Source organism: Pyxicephalus adspersus, chromosome 3 (genome assembly GCF_032062135.1).
Source record: "Pyxicephalus adspersus chromosome 3, UCB_Pads_2.0, whole genome shotgun sequence".
In the NCBI taxonomy this organism is placed as follows: domain Eukaryota; kingdom Metazoa; phylum Chordata; class Amphibia; order Anura; family Pyxicephalidae; genus Pyxicephalus; species Pyxicephalus adspersus.
In genome coordinates, this window is record NC_092860.1 from 69,738,709 (window position 1) to 69,760,978 (window position 22,270).

At 35.9% G+C, this 22,270-nt stretch overlaps 1 protein-coding gene across 14 annotated transcripts in view; it reads left to right on the forward strand.

Annotated features, from left to right (window-relative positions):
- The window catches only part of PTPRS (protein tyrosine phosphatase receptor type S), a 216,383-nt gene that overhangs the window by 32,321 nt on the left and 161,792 nt on the right, over window positions 1-22,270 (forward strand). For all 14 annotated transcript variants that reach the window (XM_072405081.1, XM_072405082.1, XM_072405084.1 and 11 more), the window contains exons 2-4: window positions 4,339-4,484; window positions 7,300-7,445; window positions 18,431-18,572. In XM_072405081.1, coding sequence (XP_072261182.1) covers window positions 4,403-4,484; window positions 7,300-7,445; window positions 18,431-18,572 — 370 coding nt within the window. In that variant the 5' untranslated portion in view covers window positions 4,339-4,402. The remainder of the gene's footprint in view (window positions 1-4,338; window positions 4,485-7,299; window positions 7,446-18,430; window positions 18,573-22,270) is intronic.

A 22,270-nucleotide genomic window follows, 5' to 3' on the forward strand; every position in this document is an offset into this window, starting at 1 on the left:
TTTTATATCATGAAATACTTTAGGCTTTGGCATACAGGCGTGCTTCCTCTTTGTGTTTTCTCTTTAGTAGATTGAGTGGTTTGGTGAATGCAGCATTGCTGGATCACTCAGTGGAAGTGTCACACTTCCACGTAGTCATCTCAAGTTAGTGTCCAGGAACCCAAGTATCTTACTTTCTGTCAAACACTGTGTCATATGTACTGATGTGCTTGTCAGAAACTCTGTTGACTACGGTCTATTAGGACGTTTCCCTTCCATCTCAATAAGCTTTTATGTAGTACTGTCTACTTTGGCTGGTATATCCAATCATGTATTACAGAGTGATGTTACTGCAAATATATCTCATTCCCTTTTTCTCCTTGTGCTACTTTTGAAAATTCCTCCAGAATTAGGTTTGCTATCATAGTGATCAATCTGCTGCTACAGAGAGTGGCAGTTAAGGGGCTGCTTTGCCTCTGCTTGAGCATTTCATACTATCTAAAAGTGCTGTGATGTCACTTCAGTTTTAATGTGAAAACCATTTAGAAGCACATAGGGTTCAGCAGCCTTGGTGCTAGATGCTGATTCTCTTTTCACTATTTTTACAATCCATTTTTTGGCTGTCTGCGAATATTTATTTGTCTGTGGAAATTTCAATGAAATGTTCTTTCTTTCTGAACAAATGTCTGTCTGTACAGAGGTGCTGTGTGGTAATTGAAATATGTTTCAGTAATTAGAATGGTGCTAAGGTTGTTGTAGCTAATAGAGAGAAAAATATTTTCCAAGTCTCATTCTTCTATATTTGTGTAATTGTGTACTTATCTCAAGGATATAAGCATGTTGCTCCAAATCCTTATCTTTTTTTACTTTTGGATTATTTTACCATTAATTAAAAAAGACACACACACACACACACAAATATGTTCCCAGTTTTGATCAGTGGTAGTTGTAATAAAGGTTGTGTTTTACTGTTGTGTTTTACTGTTACTAATTAATACAAAATGTTAAGCTAAAATCATTTCACTTAAACAATTTGAGTATGGTGTTACTTTTTACCAAGATACTTTAAGTAAAAAAAACATTAAAACATTGACAAACAGGGACTAAAAAGGATCTAAGAAAGTCAGTTGCCAAACTGGGTGCCAGGATGCACTAGTGTGCCACATGACCTCAAGAGTGCCACAGGCAAAGTTGCTACTGGGCCAAGCTTACTGACTGACTAATTGTTAGGTAAAAATGCCTGTTTCTACCTTTGCCACAACTGTGCCCACCATCTAGCCAATCACATCACACATGGCATCCTTACTGTTTGAATGCAATTTGAAGAGGAGAGGCACAGAAAAGAAAAGGCAACAGTGGCCCCATGATTCCAATGGGAAAAAGTAATGGCCTTATTGTTATTCTGTCACTTTTTTATTGTTAATTTTACTTTCAGTTATTATGCAGTTTGTATATGTAGTCTTGTATTCCCTTTTTTCTCCCCAAGCCGTATTTCTGCAGTTAACTACATTTAACTGCTCTTAAAAAAAGTTAATATTGGAATGAATGAAAATGTTTTTTTCAGACACTTCATGCAGCATCCTAGAGTATTTAACTGCTTCAACCGCTTACAAAAAAGTAAATTCTTTTAGCCCTAGAAGAAAAAAAAACACCACTTTAAACCACTAGTAAATGTCTGTACATGCACTTGTTACCACTTAGTAGTTACCATCTATTTCTGCTCATGGGCATCTAACAGTTGCCAGTAGTGGCAACATAAGCATATTGCATAGTACAATATCAGCTGCAACTAAATTACTTGGTAGGAAAGTAAATTACATTAAGTTACATCTCCCATCCAATTGTGTGTGAAAACCTACTAGATTGTAAGCCCTTTGGGGCAGGGTCCTCTTCTCCTGTATCACTCTCTGTATTAGTCTGTCATTTGCAATCCCTATTTAATGTACAGCGCTGCGTAATATGTTGGAGCTATATAAAACCTGTTTAATAATAATAATAATAATAATAATAATTGAAAGCTTTTTCCTGTTGTTGGTGTACTGGTAGCAGTAAAAAATTGCATGAACATGGAGGGCATTTATTCTATGATAGCCTTAGATAAAATCAAATTTTCTTACGAATGTCTTTCAGCAATTCTATGTAAAGGTTTTACCAGCTGTCAGATACTTATTTTGCTAGCATTTAACTGGGTTTAAAGAGATCTTGACTGTCACAAGAGATAAACTTTTTTTTTGCAGAATATCATGTTTAACGATACTGTATTGATTCCTTGAATATTGCAATATTTAGCAATTACTGGCCTATTGGAGGTGAGGTGTGGGTCACAAACTGATATTTATATTAACAAGATTTGTGGGGAAAAATATTGATTTTAGTGTTGAAATACTGCCCACAATTGATTTTAAATGGTGGATATCTGGCAGTGAAGAAAGCAAACTGGATTTTTGTAGATTTCTTTATAGTGTAAAGGTTTACCTAAAATTATATTTTATAAATTGATATATATTTTTGCCTTTTTAAAATTATGCAATGTTTTGAACCATAACGTGTATATTATGATTTGTGTCATATCACTAGATTACAGCTCTAATGTAAGTGTAGGGATGTGTGTATATGTAGGCATGGTCCCGTGGCTGCTTAACAAGTCCAAATCATCATTCTCCTCCCCCTTGCTTGACAGTTAATATGAGGCTGATATGTAGTGTTTTGTTATAATGCACAGCACCACGTTTGGCAAAATACTAACATCTCCACTTGGTCTGGTCTTTCCAAAGGACATTTTTCCAGATGTTTTGTGGTTTGTTTAGTGCAACTTTACAAACCAAAGCCGTGCTACCATGTTCTTTTTAAAAAGAAGTGACTGGCAATCATTTTAAAGAAGACATACTTCATTCATTCCTTTTTCTCAATGTACTGTCATGCACATATTTAACATTCTAACTGAGGTCTGTAGAGTCTAAGATGTAGCTTTTGAGTTTTTTTTTCTTATTTCTTGCAGTAGCCTTGTACAGTCTGACTTTGGGGTAGATTTTGTGGGATGTTTACTCCTGGAAAGAATGGCAACTGTCCTAAATATTTTCCACTTGTGAATAATCTTTCTTACTGTAGAATGACTGACTTCATGTTGTCTGGAAATAGCCTTGTGTAGCATTGAATTAACACATACCTGAGTGCTTAAAACATCTGCTTTTATTGAGCTGGTCACACTTCCACTTGATTACCTGATCATTAGCATTTTATTAGCAGTACCTGGGTCCTACCTACGCGTTTAATTCTAATGGAAGTAGTAAGAGTGTACTTATTTTTAAATGCGTCTGAATTACGACTTGCCTTTGTAAATACATTAAAACAGTGTTATTTGTAATGTTTTCTTTATCTGAGTAATTAACAGTACAACATGTATATCTGGTCACACCAGCACTACTGCTGACCTTAAATATGTATGAAAATGCATTTCTAGAATGGACAGTCATTAATATTAATTTTTACATTTGCAAACCTGCCTAAATAGTTATATTTGGCTAGTTTGAACCACATCCAGAGTCTCTGTTCATAACTCTTCTGGGCTGAACTTACATTCGGGTGCAAGGTGCTAATCTCACATTGAAGGTTACCTGTATGTTCTTTCTCCCTGTGTTCCCATGGGTTTGCAGGCACTCCCACATTCTTAAAAATATACTGGTCCATTAATTGACTAATTGGCCTTAGACAATAGATTGTTAGCGCTTTTTTAGACAGTTAGTGACGTGTATTTTTCATCTAGAACTATATGAATGCATGGACACATAAGTATAATTTAGGGCGTGGATCTTTGGGTTTACAGCTAAATACACAACTAAAAATACCTGCATGATTACCTGCAAAAAGACCTAATTTGTCCAGCTTTTTCATTAAAATGCATACTTTTGCTAGTCAGTAAACCACTTGTGGTTTATATTGGTTTTTACAGTCTTACTAATTTCTAATTCAGCTCCCTGCTTACTGGACATTCTTTCTCTATTGATGTGGCTTTAGTTTAAAATGACATGATAAACTAAATTATTTAACCAGGAAAATGAATTACTTAATCTGTAACAGTGGATTGCCACCAGTTGATACTTATAAAAATGAGTAAAACTTCTTCAAAATTCACCCAAAAATAAATACTCCCCCGTTTCAGTATTCCAACTGAAAGGTCTCCTTTACTACTATTACATTTATGATGACAGCCTTAACATTTCGGATTTTCAAGCACTTTGTGCCCTTGGTCACAAGGACAAATAGAAGGTAGAGCTCCACAAATGCTGATACAAACAGCATAAAAATTTTATAGAAGGTTTTCCTTTTCTTCAACTTTATCCATTTTTTTTTCTCCCCCAGATGCTGCTTCCAGTTTGAATCCAGGCCCAGCTGAGTCGCACTGATCCAGGGAGTCACAAGCTGGATGACCATGAGCAGTCCTGGTATGGTGCTATTTGTGTGCTTTATTAGCCATCTTCTTCTTCTCTCTGGACTCAGGGCAGATGGTAAGTAACTTCTATATCTATATTATAAATACTCTTAATAGATGTTGTATAGTACAAGGTAGTTGTCATAGTGTGATGACTGTCACTCGAGACAATGTGTCGTGCTCCTCCTGAAAAAATCTGATGTGTACAGTGTTGCTCTGACATTGATCATCAATACGCTGTGGCAGATTGATTAAGTCTGATCCAAAATGACTCCTGTGCATTTCTATGAAAGAGCACAATGGGGTGCTAATTGTTATTCCTTCTTGTTCCCCTCTCCATGGAACAGAAGAGCACTGCTTGTTTTTTTTTTCTTATCTTGTCACTGGAAATGATCACGAAAGGTAAATTCCAGCAACAGTCATCTAACATCTGTACAGGGGCTTTAATCTGAGATGTTAAGGGACACTTGACACAACAATGTCAAAAGAACTGTTGCAAAAACGTGTACGTGTACATTTTTCCAAAGAAACAGAAATTGGCAGTTTTAAGTTGAACAGAAAACCCATTCACTGTTAGAGCAATTTTATTTATTTATTTATTTGTTATGAGGTTGCATCAAATAAATGGATACCAAACATGTATAGCCTCAAATTTGCCAAGAACTATGGTAACCACAATTGTCCATAGGTGGTGTTGTAAAAGCCCTTATCTTAAAACAATAAAGATTTAACAAAAAGCTCAGGTTCCTGAAATTTCCACACTTGGTTTTTGACAGTATCTAATATGTGTGGAGTAAACATAGTTGTCCTTCTAGTTTGGGATGTTAACACTTCTTGGCTGGCAACCCAAAAACTATATGGATTACTGATGTTAGAAGAGTCACAAGAAACCTTTGCCAGTGGGAGGCATAGATCCACCCCTATCCTTGAATGATGTAGCAATAGTCAACAAACCCTGGAGAAATACTTAGAATGTAGGCTGCAGAGGCTTGGTAAAGTGCCATCTGACCACTTGCAGTCTCTGCTACTATGATAGTGTTCTGTCTCAAAGTTCAGAAAAATAGAAATCCTTTGGCCATGCAGTCTCCTCATCCACCATCTCATCTCCTGATACACTAACAAATTCACGCAACATGAAGATAAGGAAGAGGTGAAGTAAGTACTTTCTGTGCAACTCTAGGGTCCCCCAAAATGTTGAAAATTTGTAAAAGGGAAAAAGAAAGCAGGCTGCAAGAAAGCAAGCTTTTTTTGCAATATGTCTTAAAAATGTAACTAATATATTCATATGATAAAAAATAACATATAAATTAACAATATTAATAAAGAATGACTGAATTCCAACTGAGATCTACTATGCTAGTTCACACTCTAGACATACTGCTCCTATTACAAGCATACGTACAGTTTCTGTATTGGGTAAACATACAGAATGTAATCACATGGACAAAATAATCATTTGTCCCTTTTTTTTACCCAAGGTGTTTCACCTATAAAGGCTTCCTCAGGGGATAGAGAACACATGCATATGTGGTGTTTGACAATGTGGTTTATACCAAGATATTAAATGTTATCCTTTATAAGTCATACGATTATCAATTCTGAATAGGGACAGAAGTTTGATTACCAACGACACACATATACATCCCTAAAACACTTACCCAGATGTTCTTCACATATGTCCAGCTCCTTTACTATCTTGGTATAAACCACATTGTCAAACACCACATATGCATGTGTTCTCTATCCCCTGAGTCTTTCTAAGACAAAATTTAGAATTGGAGTCTGCAGGGACTGGGTACTGAAAGCTCTAACGTGCCAGGTTGTTTTTAAAAAAAAAACAAAAAAAAAACACTAAACTTGCTGACCAATCAGGGCAGTGGTTTTGGAACCACTTCTGCTGCCCTGATTGGTCAGCAAGTTTAGTGTTTTATTCCGAATATGTAGAAATGGAGAGGGTGACCCAACCTGAAGGAATAGTGATAGGTCTGCCAACCCCTTCATGATTAAGAATATAAAGAGACGAAAAAGACAGGTTTTCTTTGGCCAAGAACCTAAATATATTTATACAGTGGATCAAATAAATAAATCACAAAATGATTAGTGTGACTCACAAAGTAGACAAATGTGGCTAAAAGTACAATCAAAGTAAAGGCGTCCCTAGGTGTCACAATGATTGGGATATGCCTTGCTTACTAGACAATAGGTTGTCTGACTATACATTGCAACAGATGTAAAAAAAGCTCAAGAATCTCTATCCCAACACATTTTGTGTTGTAAAAAGAAAGTGTTTTTTTCCTCTTTGACTAATGATGTCAATCTCCCATGACCCTTTGCAGTTTTCTCTTCACTTCTGTGAGGGGAAAGAGAGAGAATAGTTTTTGACAGTTCAGAGGTTTAAACAAAAGTAAATCTTAGATAGATCAGTATATTATGGATGATATAAGCCCAAGTAAAAAATGTGAGTTTAGGTCCACATTAGGGGTGTTTTTGTTTTTGGATTTGTGAGTCAAATGGTCAGTTGCCTAAACTTTTTAATGTAAAATTTGTTAATGTTAAAAAGATTTTTTTTTATCAAGTTGCATATATTAGTTAGATTTTTGATACAGGTTTCCCTTCTCTACTGACTGTAAATTTGCAGTTTGACAGTTAAATGACTAGATTGTTTTGTATGCTGGGAGAAGTTTTATTTCGATATTGATATATGACTATACCTACAAGCTACAGGCACAGGGATTGATTTGAAAACTAACACAGGTGCTTGCAGGTTTACTTTGAATGAGCATCAAAGGGAATAGCATGCAATATTCAGAGTTTATATATTTGTATTTAAATGTATTAATAAGGTTTCTGAATAGTATGTTTGGTGCTCTCTTTCCTTTTTTTTTTTTAAGGTTTCCCAGAATTCATCAAAAAGCCCACAGATGAAATCGGTGTTTCAGGAGGTGTGGCTTCTTTTGTATGTCAGGCTACAGGTGATCCCAAGCCCCGAGTTACATGGAACAAACGAGGCAAGAAAGTGAACTCTCAACGATTTGAGGTAATAACATGTCTTCTTTCAGTAGTTATCATGTGTTAAACATATTGTTTAAATTTATGTTAAAAATTTTTTACTGTAGGAGACAGTTTATGTGCTTAATTTTTTTTAATCATTTGGGAATGTCTCTGGATAAGGTAATACTATTGACTAGACTGAGTTGTATTTCACACTAAAAGTTCTAAGATGTTTAAGGACAAGTGATAGTTTTTTCCAGTGGAGCGTGAGTTTTGCCTGGAGTTCACCTTTAATGAGTCTTTTTTGAGAAGCTAAATGCTACAGACAGATATTGCCAGCTACCTCTACCTATATTTATTTATTATTTAAGGTAAATGTTGCAACAGGTTAAGGTTAACATCCTGGTGAACCAATAAATAAATGCAATACTTATGACGTATTGTGGGATTTTGTTTTGCCAATGTCACGCTACATACCAATAAAGATCACATTAATATTTCCTTATTCTGCAACTTTCGTGATCACCTCCTTTGGAAAGATGTATTAATGCTAAAATATAGCTCAATGAGTAGGTTGAAGGTAGAGATGTGTCACTGGACCAATCCATTTGCTCAGGTTAGCAACTTTCTTCATGGAAGCAACCTATCACCCCTCACTATGCTCATTTGAAGTGAATTTACAAGCACCTATGTTGCTCCTACAATCAACACTTGTCCCATTATGAAGCCATCTTAGCATAAAGCCAACCTGTGAATGTTGACATCTAAACTTTGAACATAGAAGACATTATAGCATCATTTATTACAAGGCTGATTTTGGTAGGTTTTGTACACTTGGTTCATCTAGATTGATTTATCTTTCTATTTAGAAGACTATCTACTACTTCAACAGCAGGTATAGATACCAAAATAGACATTTGGCATAATTTTTTTTACCTCTTGTCTCAAGTGACTATGACTACACATCCAGAGACCAAAACTGGTTATAGCACATTTCGTTCCTTTGTTGCATTTCTGTATGGCTTTTGAAAAGTGTTGAAAAAGGTTGCACTCTTGATGAGCCCCCCCACCTTTCCTTGCATATCTTGTTTCCCAGCGCCCACCCTTATCTCTCTATATATAAAATTAAAGTTGTCAATATTACAGAACAGTTTAAGTACTCATCTGTTAAAAAGTGTTTTGCTTTGCACATTTTTAGAATTTGCGTCATTTTCTGTCATCTTGGGTTGAAGTTAAAAAAAAAATGTCTTTATTCACATATCTTTTTGTTGCAGCTTGGCTTTGCATGCAATTTTTAAGTCTATGGTTTACCAAAACTCACAGATTTGTGAGTTTATGAAGCATGCATTTTGTTAGCCCCCAGGTACATAACTGTACATTTATTAATATTAAATTTTAATTTGCCATTTGGCTGCCCAATTAAACAATACATCCAGGCTTGCTTGTTAGATTATAGATATCCTGTAGGTCAGTGGTCGCCAACCTTTTCGGACCCACGGACTACTAAATTTATAGCCTACGGACTGTGCATGCGCGGGGAGCCGGGTGTCACTCAAAGGGGAAGAAAATTCCCCGATAGTGACGTCATGATGCCAGAACCTGCCCACTCTCCCATCACAGGTCTGAGCCTGGGACACAACCTGACCACTTCCCTGTGCCTGCGATCCATACGGGGGACATGGTCCACGGCTCTGGCCAATGTGTCAACAATAAAATTGCTAAACATATATTTATTTTGTTATATATTTATATATATACACAGTATGACACAGAAGTGACTGACGCGAATAAGACATTGAATGACAGAACATTGCACAGACATTGCACTACAAGACTATCATAGAAGAATGATGTGCTGCACGAGAAAAAGAACTGCTAATTTGTACAAAGGTATCTCAGTAATTGAACCCTGACACCGAGCCTGAACTGACTGGGCTGCCTAGCACTGCTCACCTTAGAATGCCCTCCCACCCTCTCCGCCTTCTTCCCCACTGTTACACGAGCCTTCAAATCATGCACTGAAAGACATCCCCAGCACCCTATAAAAGTGCAGCAGGGCTGCTGGAAAACAGGGTTACCTTTGCAATCGACCAGTAAATCACAATCAAGGTTTTAAGCACCCCCGCTCTTTATAATTTATAAAGATGTTCAACAGTAATGGTGCCTACACTGAACCCTGGGGTACACCACTAATAACCTTATACCATTCCGAGTATGAATCATTAATCACTACTCTGTAAATGAGGTCTTTAAGCCAGTCCTCTGTCCATTTATAGATTGAATTTTCTAAAGATATTGACCCTAACTTGCACAATAACAGTCTTTGGGGTACTGTGTCAAATGCCTTTTGAAAAGTCCATGTTCACTATATTAGCTGTTACTCTATTGTCCTAATTGTTTACTTCCTCAAAAAAAAGTACAAAAGTACATTTGTTTGACAACTTTGGTCTTTCTATAACCCCTCTGACGGTATTCCAGAGTGTGGCTCATCGGTGGATTTTCCATACCAAAAGCGGTAACCCCGAGTAACCCCACACTCGCGTAGAATTTCCAGGGAGATTAAAAGTCCTACTATGTTTCTACGTTCCAGCAGCATCCTCCAGCAGTGCCTGCGGCTTCCTCCAGCATCTGCATCTGGGTGTGAATGGGGATGCGATGCCAAGGGAAGCAGATGCCAGCGGGGCATCTGCTTGCGAGTGCCTGGCTTAGAGGCGGGATCCTGGAAATGGTAGACGGGACTGGGTGGAAAATTTAAAATAATGAGGATTTTTAAATGTACTGCTTTTACATTTAAAAATCTTAATTATACATACCGCCAGGGAGGTTATTCTTTGCTATCATGTATATTAGTATTTTTCAGCAAAAACGTTTATTTCGTTTTTTCATAAAACTCTCCAGTATCATTCCAACTATAGTTAAACTTACCGGTCTGTAATTACACAGTAATGACTTTGCTCCCTTTTTAAAGATAGGTACCACATTGGCCTTACTTCAATACATTGGTACAATGCCAGTAAAGAAAGTCTTCAAAAATTAGGAACAGTCACCACCCCCAAGTCATCTTGTAAGGGGCCTGCATGCTCAGATCTAATCATTTTGTCTTACTTTCTTTTGCAATTTGTTTGGTTTTGAATTTTTGTGATACATCGTTTAATATACTCTTTTTAATTTTCAAATGATGTGATCCTACATTTTTATATTTTGGCATGCCCTTTTCTTATTTAATAGGGCTTAACTATAGCTGTGAGCCACAATTTTTGCCTCCTAAACTTATTGCCCATGGGAATATATTTTGCAGTGTGTTTGTGTAAAATGAACTTGAAACATCCCCATTTCTTTTCTGCGTTTTTTGAGGACAGTATACCCTTCCAGTCCAAGTCATGGAGAGCCACCCTTAATAATGGAAAATTTGCTCTCTTAAAATAAATGTTTTTTACCTTTCCTGTTTTTTTTTTTGTTTACAACTTACAATAAATGAAATCATATTATGGCCACTGCTACCAAGATTTTCGTTTATATGTACATTTGTTATAAGCTTTTCGTTGTTTGAAAAAATGTAGGTCCAGCAGAGTATCATTCCTACTGTGAGCTTCTATAAACTGTACCATATATCATCTTCTATTAAATTAATATATTTCCATCCTGCATTATCTAGATAGTAAATCACCCTTCACTACCACTGTCCCAGCCTGTGCAGCCCTTTCTATATGTGTAATTAGTTAGTTCTTTCTCATCTTTAGCACTAGGGCGGCTATACCATTTTCTTCTTGGTAATAAAAAAAACATGTTTTTATGACATACTGCATGAATACACTGTGGCACAGTGGTCTTATTAAAGTGCTCTTAGCTAAACAAGTTTGTTTACTTTAACGGGCAAGCTATCACACATTTTACCAATGTTGGCATAAATAGAACTGGGTTCATAGGAAGAGCTTTCTCAGGGGAGGCAGTACATTTAGCTATATGGCTGTATAACAAAAACAAAAAGATATTTATGTAATGCTAGTAATACACTGTAATACCATGATTTGAATCATTCCATTTTCAGATAAGAAAAGTTCTTGGTCAATCCTCCTCAAAACCTTTAGATATATCTAACCCCTCAGGTGTGTGTACTACATAGGGCAAGATAGAATTCAGTTTTTGTTTCACAATTTATTGTGAGTTTACAATTTTCCTTTGTCTCTTGTGACTTAAGATAGGACTCATACATTAGGTTCCATGCAAAATGTGGAATTAAAGGCAAGCCAGAGAGTTAATGGTCAAACAGAAATACCAAGGCAGAACAAGTACTGCTTAATGCATTACTGCTTATCAGTTAGTGTCCTCTACTTGCATGGGTAGCAGTAGAACACTCACTTTACATGGATTACTTGCATACACAGTCCCAGACCTTCAAACAGTAACAATATGACATTGAACAGAAATGAGCAGAAGGCATTTTCCAACAAATATCCAAAAAAAAGGAAAAGTGTAGACCAGTGTCTGGCACAAAAGCAAGCAGGTAGGCCATCAGAAGTGTCAGCTTAGCTGTCTCTAGAAGTTGTTTAGCATTTAGTCTTGCAGGTCTGAATGCAGAGATAATTAAGTCTGATCTCCTTGTATATGGGCTTGGAATTGCAAACAATTGTAAAAAAGTATTGTCTCATAGGGGCTTTATTATACTTGACAAAGATCTTGGGATCCTGGGACTCCAGCAACAGTCAGAGAGACTTCATTAACCTAGCTTATTCATTGCCCACACATGGATTTCTTATTCACAAGTAAAACAAATGGACATCTCACACTGTGAAAACATACTTTCCATCAGTAGAGTCTGCTGTGGACAATCAATTGACAGTGCTTCGGCGGCATCACATTGCAGGCTGATTTCTGACTGTTCAGGCTGCAAATCATCTGGCACCTCAGCTGTTAAAAGCCCTGCAAAAACTAGGCCCAGGCGCTCTCTCTCTCTTTGGTAGGAAATGATCCTCTTCATTGGATGATACTAGGGAAGTTGTAGATTTCATTGATCTCTTCCCTGCTTCTGATCAGCCAGTCTCTTCACATAAAGAACCTATTCTCTCCAATTGAACAACAAATTAAAGTTTTCCCCTGCTAGGAAGTAAAAGACTGGGTGCAGCACATAGCAATCAAGATGGTTGACTTTCTTGAAGCTCACAACTACTTAGTATGTGCAATTAGTGGGTTCAATTCAATATAATACAAATTTCACTCAAAATGAGAGATTAGATTGCAAAGAAATCTTGTAAAGTTTAGAGGCATACCTGAGTTTGTCCCTGATCAGCTGGACTATGTCCAAATGATTGTATCTTTATTGCCATTAGCTGCTCCACGTGAAATAAATTGCATAAATGCACTCCATATTAAGGAAAAGTTCTTGTTGATTTCTAGACAAGGATCTCTTTCTTACAAAAAATACCTTGTTTGTTGACCCAAGGGTCTTAGGCATAATAAACTCACTTTGGGTTCACCTAACCTCCCCCTTTTGGAACTGAGTAACCAGAAAGACTTATCTGTCCTAATTTGTTGGATTATACTATTACTACATACATTTTCCTTTTTTTGTTTCATTTCCTGCTTATTCCTGGAAGGTTGTTCATATGCCTTATTATTGTATGAATCTCCTATCCATGTTGTGTCTTGTGATTTTTTTTTTACTGTCATTTTTGTTTGACAAACTTTAATAAAGCATTGAAATACATGTTTTTAAAGTTCACTCTTTAGATTCATTAATGTGTGAAACAATACATTTGTCACCATCTCTGACCCTTACAGTGAAAACTTTTTCATGTACCTTGTTCAGACTTTATCTCCTTTTAGGACTTTTTTGCTGTTGACCAAATAGACCTAATGGACGCCATATTGGTTTAGTCCAAGAATAATCCTAACTAGTATGTATCAATAAGGCTTTGAAGAAAACCAGACTTCTTCAGAATGGATCGTTAATATTATGTGGAGACGTCAGCTGTATTCCTGATGGAACTATAAATGTGTTTCCCAAACCCTTACTCTAGGCCTACCTTTATTTTGTTCCTGCGCAGGGAAGAATTATTTGATGCATGCCATTGAGAAAGATTTCTTTTAATATTCTATATAATGTAGACCTTTTTCCTGTTTGACAAATAGCTACTTCAAAAGTTTTTGGATACTACTTGCAATACTGTAATTTGTTTGAACCATTTATTTTTTCTGTCTCTGAGGACTTTAATTCCACTGGAAAATGACAAGCTCACAGCATCTTTGAATGACCTTTTCAATGTTAATGTTTCTAAAGAAGTTGGCTACGGTGTGATGTGTGTGCATAAGGTCTATATGAGAGGCATCCTTAATAAACCCAGTTCTTATGTAAATAAGCATAGAATGCACTGGCTGACAGCATTACAAGACCAGGGAAACAAAATAAAAAACAGAACTGGACATTGAAGGCATCAAAATAAACAATTCTTTTTAACTAAAAACGTATTGTTCCTTTAAAAGCATTTCAAGAACGTTCAGAACAATTTGAGAATACTGTACCATCCCAATCATGTTTGTGTAATCTCAAATGTATTGAATGCATTCCATAGGAATAATCTGCTTCTTTAGGAATTTGTTGAGATCTAGAAAATATTTACAACCTTAATAATAAGTATAAAGATAAATATATCAAAATATATATATACAAAAATTTGAAACTTTGAACACTTGTCACACCATAATGTTTTACATAGTATGTACAGTAGATCCCCTACAGCAGCTGGTCTACAGATCAGAGCTGTGAAGACTTTGAAATAATAATCCTTCTAATAAGTATTACCAATAAGTTATTATGAAATATGTTTATATGACTTGATTATAATTTTTATTATAATCTATATCAATTCAAGTAACCTTATTCCTAAACTTACTTTATTCAACATTTAACTAAAAATAGGTTGCCATATATTAAAAAATCAATAGGCATACGCATCAATAGCAACATTTTTTCTAATTTTACTAAATTTCCTTTGTCATAGCATTCTTTTCAAAAATAATGACCAATCAATAACCACATTTAATTAATCAATTTAGGCAGTAAAATGATACTATATTAAATATTATTTATATTTTTGAAATATTATTTCTCTTTTACATCCTAAGAAGAAAATTATTAACCCAAAATAGAACTGATGCTGATACTCCTTATCCCTCTAGAAACCTGAAATTTCTTTTTGGCCATAGACCTAAATTAAGTAGTTCTGATATCCATGATGTTATTAGACTGTTTTTTAGTAGAAAAAAAATTTGTAATTTTATTGCAGAATATGATAAGGCATTTGCCCCAACTTTAGTTCCTCATCTTACTTGAGTATTCAATTATACTACATCCTCCGGCTCCTTGCCTACTAGAATGCTAAGAGCTCCTATTGTTACCTTGCCAGGGAGGGAACTGATGATATCTCAGAATGTTAGACCAATATGACGATCATTTTGCTGTTAACTTTCTAAACTTGGACCATTTGTATATGGCAGAAAAGCTCCTGATGACACAAGAAAAATGGTGGGTATCATTTTCTATAATAAATCAGAACATATGCTTACAATTCTACTTGCCTTAGAAGCTGAAAATGCATTTGATTGGGTTCACTGGGAGTTTTTGAGAGTTGCCCTATCCAAATTCAGTTTCACAGGATTTATGCGGTTAGCAGTAAAAGCTCTATATTCTTGCCCTTCAGCCAGAATGTTTGTCTTCCATGTAATCCACTTTGTTACATATCACTAATAGGTTGAGGGATAGGTCCTCTGTCTCTCATTCTGTTCTCCCTACTAATAAAAGCGTTAAAACGTTGACTCACAGCATTGAATCCAACCCAAGAATTAACAGTGTTCAAATACCTAACCATTCTCATATATTTGGACTGTTTGCGGATGATCCTCATGGATTCTTCTCCTTCCCTTCATACTTACTCTTCATATATGCAACCAATGGTTCTTTATCATCTACTTGAAGGGAATTCTTATGTCAGTATCATCCTTGGCAGTGCAGGACCCTTTTACAGATTTTATACTTAAAATTAAGTTAGTAGCAAGCTTTACCCCCTCACATTTTAATTTGTTTGATGGTGGTTTTTACATTTTTTTTTTTATTATCGCCAAAGGTTTATTATGCATCCCATACAGAAAGCATCACAGGACGAAGTAAAGACACCCACTTTCAGCCACTCTGGGGGCTCTGGTAGATATTATTTATAAATTGTCTTTATCCTAATAAAAGATCAACATTTCCAAGTGCATTATGCTAAATCTTGGGGTCCCATCAAATGTATAAGCTGAGCCAGCTCAGCGTTTCCCTTCTCATGGGGAAAAATCATGGATTCCCTACCTTGGTAATATTGTCGCCTATTCTCCTAGGATCTTTACTGCCTTAGTTACACTCTGCGTTCTTTAGCAACAGAGGTTGCTCTTAAAGATAAAATTATGGCATTTATAAAAACACTACTTTTGGACTGGACTTAAAATTGCTCTTTAAATTCATCTTGAGATTTATCTTCAGAAAAGGAGAAACTTTTAAATATAGCATGTTCTAAAAAATAATTGAGGTTCTCGATATTTGGCAAGATCATGTAATCTGCCAAATCTGGCTTAATTTCTCAAAATATTGATTGCCTGGTTGGCTCTAATTCTCTAAACTAATCTTTAATTTTTTCTGAATCACTGATCTAGAATGAACATGCAACTCAGGTGTTCTGCCACATTTTTTCACGCAACTTCAGCAATGGACATTTACACAATCACTCTAGGTCTGCTTTAAAAAGTTTACCTAGATTCCTAATGATTTGTACAATAAAATACTCCTACCTATTAACCTAATGACTTGACCCAACTTTCCACAAGTTAAAACTTTCTCACTGTGTTCTAAAAGCATGGTTGGAAAATAATTGTTAATAAATGAACAAATGTTTTGTTTATAGAACATCAATCCTCATTCATTATAGGAGAACACAAAGTATGCATTCTATCTTAAAAAAAAAAGGCAATTACCAGTTAGAAATGAAACTTGTTTTATGTTAAGAAACATCCCTGGTTAACACTTAAATGCTTTTGTGTCCTTTTGGAGTCCCTATCGTGTATTCCTTATTTGTCCTCTTGCAATAAGTAGCACATGGGTAACACAAATAAAAAGAGGAATTTAGATTGAGTAATATGTTTGTCTTAAAAGTCCAGTGTCAAGCACTTTCTCTTACTTGTACTTGGAAAATCCCTTTATACAGCATTTTTAGATTTTGTATGTGACAGTTAAAAACATGTTTTCTTTTTTAGATAGAATTGTTATTAAAACTATGTTTTTTTTTCTTTTTTGGAAAACCATTTTTAATATTACGAATGTTCTCAGGAGTTCTACCTACATACTATAGACTGCATGAGCAATGTACAGTGAAACACAGTATATATTTATCTAAAATTATTCTTTATAGGGCATCAGTTTTCCACAGGACAACCATTTTCCTAAATGATATCAACCCAATATATTTCACCTTTCGAAATATAGGGAGCACTGGTCGCAAAACCTTATTTTTGCATGAAATATGCAAAGTTCTTTTTAAAAAATCCCCCCTTCCTATTCAAATTAAGAAACAAAATCTGTAAACAAAGAATACTTCTTTGAGGAGTCCATTATTTTCTTTGTTTTCTCTATCAGGTAACTCTTCTGTTTAATTGTTTAACTCTTTTATTTAAACTAAAGATAACTAGAAAAAATACAAGCAGGCTGTTTATTGTGAATGGGACAGGGGATAACCCTTCTGCCATAAACTTACCTGCCTGATCGCAACTTTTAAATTATATTTCTCCATTCTCCATTGCACACGTCACCATCTTCACCCAGTCCCTGTTCCAGATCTTTGGGCATCTTGATTCGCAGAGCCAAATTTTTGTAACTCCTGCACATGCACACAGAAGCTCATTGATTCTTAGCAGCAGGGGGTGTACTGGGATACCCAGCAATGTACACTGAACAATAAAGACATTTTACATTAAAGAAAAGACTGTCAACAGGCAGGTAATTTTGTTTTATTGCTGAAGGAACATCACCTGTCCCTTGAAAATAATGAACCGGCCTTCTAACTTTTTTACCTAGTTTAGTTCCACTTTAAGAACATCTGTCTGATGAAAAAAATTCAGATAAATCATAGATTTGTAAAAATTCAGTTTGTTACTTTTCTGTTCAAGTTGAATGAAAATTTTAAGGTTTAAGCATGCATGTATAAGATTTAATCTATGTTACACTTAGAATGCACACCTAGATTTCTGGACTTCAGATTTTATTGTCAGTAAGAAACCTACCAATGCTCCTGATGGGTCAATAAAGGAGCATCAGCACACTTATAAGGCCATACATGTCCTCTCCACTCCTGTGAGCATGTGATAAAGTAAAAGTAGCCTGGATGTTTGCTTTTCTCTTTTTCTAAATCTGCCTAATCTAACCAGAATTTTTTCATATTGTAAACATTTTTTTCCCTAAATCTATATGGTTAATTTTTGAGCAATATCTTTACAGAGCTGAAAAGTTACACTGATTTCAATCTAGAATTATGTACACATGTTCATTTATTGTCTTTGGATATCATCTTTCCAGTGACAAAAGGCTGAAAGATGAATGAACGAGTGCTGTACACACAGGGCTGTTCTGTTTTATAGAGAGGGGGAAAAACATGTGAGCAGCACTGTACTGTGCTCTCCTGCCTGCACTACTATTGTGTTCATTCATCGTCTGTTGTTCATGGAACCGTCTTTGTGCACACATAGCCTTAGGTCCATTTACACATGTTCAACATGTAAACATATTCAACATATTCAAATATGTTCAACATGTTTTACATATTTGTATGACCTTTTAAATTCATCAAAAAACATGTTGTCAAATGTTTTCATTATTCCCATTATTTCACTGAAAACCTCATGTGCTTTAAAAATGGATGTAAGTTTACCTAAAATGTTTGAAAAGTATTTCATAGACATAGACCGTTTCTAATGATTTGCTCCCCATTTTGTTTCTGTCTCTCTCCACAGACCATAGAATTTGATGAAGGTGCTGGTGCAGTTCTACGAATTCAGCCTCTTAGAACACCAAGAGATGAAAATGTCTATGAATGTGTTGCTCATAACATTCATGGTGAAGCTACAGTTAGTGCCAAACTCACAGTCCTTAGAGGTAAACAACCATGGAAATTAAAACGGTTTATCCTCTTGCAATAGGTAGTACATGGGTAACACAAATAAAGAGAGGAATTTAGGCTGAGTAATATAATGGTCTTAAAAGTCCAGTGTCAAGCACTTTCTCTTACTTGTACTTGGAGGATCCCTTTATACAGCATTTTTAGATTTTGTATGTGACAGTTTAAACATGTTTTCTCTTTAGATAGAATTGTTATTAAAAATATGTTTTTTTTATTTTCTGGAAAACCGTTTTTTGATATTACAAATGTAATCAGAAAGGATTTCTACCTATATACTATAGAGTGCATGAGCATCGTAAAGTGAAACACAGTATACATTTATCTAACATTATTCTTATTAGGGGCATTAGTTTTACATTCATGGCATTCATACCATTCATGATGAACCTACAGTTAGTGCCAAACTCACAGTCCTTAGAGGAAAACAAGCATGGGAATTAAAACGGGTTTGTCCTCTTGCAATAAGTAGTACATAGGTAACACAAATAAAGAGAGGAATTTAGGTTGAGTACTATGTTTGTCCTAAAAGTCCAGTATCAAGCACTTTCTCTTACTTGTACTTGGGGAATCTCTTTATACAGCATTTTTAGATTTGTGTTTTTATGTGACAGTTAAAACATGTTTTTTTTTCTCTTTTTGATATGACTGACAATTTATATAAATTAAACCATTGTGTTTCGTTTTTTTTATTGAAAGTTTTCACAAAAATATATGTATAAACAGCTTTTTAAAAGTAGACATTTCTTGTAAACATGTGATAAGCAACATGTGATTTACTTGACAGGAAAGCCTAATGTAGCAATAATGTTCCTACCATAAATACAAAAATATTTTTTAAAAATCTTATGTATTAGGAAAATATGGTTAACTGTTTAGTTAAGTTGTTAGGTTTTTTGCACTACGTTTACAGTACATAAGCTTTACACTTAAAAATATATTTCTGCTTAACAGGATAGAAAGATACCATTTTCAGATAATCTCAGATCACCTTTTCAAAGTCATTGGTGGGTGGGAAAGCCGGGATAATCCCCCCCATACTCATGGATAATCACCCACACTGAAACTACACTCTTAAAAGACACAAGATGACACCCCTCCCCCCCATGACCTTGACTGATCAAAATGCTTCCATCAAACAAGGGCTCACGTTTGAGTCTTGGAACGTGGGGGGCCTCAACCATCCCATTAAGTGTCGCAAAGTGAGGCCCATGTACATACCCTCCGCTCAGACATTATATTTTTGCAAGAAAAACACGCCTCAAGAAAGGAGACGTATTACATCTACAGGGTTCGTGAGTGGGATAAGTACATGCTACCACCATGACAAAAAAGTGCAGCAGCCATTGTGTTCTGTAAAACACTTTCAAACTACAGAAATCATGCTGGACCCAAGTTCCCACTATATCCTGATGAAAAAATTTTTACAGCTTACACGCTACTTAATCTCTACACCCCCAAGAGACCCAACTCCCCATTTTTCTCCTACCCTACCAAGATATTACTGGCCACAGATCACACAAATTTGATAATAGCAGGTAATTTTAACTTAGCCCACAACATGCCTCTTGATCGTTCGGACTCACAGCCCACTCCTACAACAAAGCTAATAAAACATTTTGAAGAATTGATTACTTTCTAGTAGAAGATTCTTTACTGCCCAAAACTCATAAAGTAAACTATCATCCAATATTTTCTTTCAGACCATGCACCTCTCTCATTGAAACTAATATTATCATGCCAAGTGCTCTCACACACTAAAGCACCCGACTACAGGCTTTAAATGTTGCCTGCAACCAGAGATACTTTAACTCCTAGAAAGCTACTTTGCACTAATCCACTCAGCAACACTCCCAAATTCAATGGAAGTAGATACCTTTTTCTAAAGCATAAACCTACCTTTGCCTTCAGATGATCACCAGGATATTTTAAAGGCCCCAATGCAGATCTTAGTAATTGCTAAAGCAATAAAGACACTCCCGCTGGGAAAAGTACCAGGTCCGGACGGTCTTTCAGCGTAATTTTACAAGCCTCTTAAACAATATCCCTCCCCTCTCTTGCAAGAAATATATAATGACATCCTTACAAGACAAACGCCATGTCCCTCCTTTACAGAAGCCCATACATCTCTTATCCTAAAACCAGATAAAGATCCTGAATCACTCTCCTCTTACAGGCCAATTATAAAATTCTGGCCAACCGAGTGCATCCGCTATTACCTCCTTACCAATCCTTACAAATTACCTCCTTAGCTCCTTACCAATTATCAACTGGGCTTCATCCACAATCGTCATATATCCATTGGGATATGAACTGCTATTGCAGCCACCACCTAGCCACACCATAAACAACACATGCTATTGAGCCTTGACGCAGAAAAGGCTTTTAATAAAATTGTGAAAACAAAAAAAAAAATGTATTAAGCTATGTGGCTACATTTTGCCCTAACATAGCTTGATTGATTATCCTCTGTTGCTCCACAAATTCCATTCTAAAATGGTTTATACCGTTGTTCTTAGGGTTTTTCATACCCATGGCAGAAATTTGGTACACTAACACCAATATTATTATTATTATTATTATTAATAATAATAGTAATAATAATAATAAAGAGGATTTATATAGCGCCAGCATATTACGCAGTGCAACATTAAACAGCCCACTTACACAACGTCAAATAGCACCTAAAAAACCTCAACATTTCTGAAACAATAATTTGAGAGTGATATGAACAAAGCTAAAACTTTGCAGTCTCAACCACAAATGCTATGTCTGAAGAGGAGTCAAAAAGGCATGTAAAGAGAAACACCATCCCTCAGCATAGAGGTGGAACTCCTACACAACTGTCACAAAAAGCTACAAGCCATTTGATGCTAACCAGTGGCAAAACTTAGTATAAAGAACTAGGGGTGTGCAAACGTTTAAACAGAACCAATTTATTACATTAAAAGTAAGGCTGCATACACACGTGCAATAATTGTCCTTGGAAAGGATCTTTCATGAACCTTTCCAACAACAAACTACTGCATGATGCATGAACGAGTGCTGTACATACAAAACTGTTCTGCTCTATGGAAAGGGGAGAATGACGGAGCGTCACCCTGCTGCACGCCAGATTCTCATCCGATATCGGTCCTGAGCTGATTATCAGATGAGAACCATTGCCAGTGTGTACGTAGCCTAAAACAAAGCCATGTTTGTTCTAATCAGTGTTGTTTTCTTAACAAAGTTTGCCAGTGGTATATAAACCTGAACATAACTGTATGCCTAGTAGTGATGACGTACCAGAAGTCTGAAAAATCTGTTATAATAAATGTGTGCAATACTAGGGTTGCAATGCAGCACATCTGTTTGTACAATTGCCCTTTGTAGCTTAAAGGGTAACTTTCACCCTGCATATGTGGGGCAAAATGACAGTTTCCTCAGTTTCCCCAACTTCCTTATACCTAACACCTCTCCTTCCTATGACTTTTGACCATGGTAGTATATTCATGGACATCAGTCATTTCAGTCTCAGCTTCTGGTAAAGTAAGTCAAACTGTTGCCTTGCTTATGCAGGTCAAAATAACAGTATCATTAGGTAAAGCCCCCTTTTTGTGATAGAAACATCTGTTTTAATTAAGCAGGGTTTTTTAAAGCCGTTGGTTACTTTTGGCATTTTACACATAAATCCAAG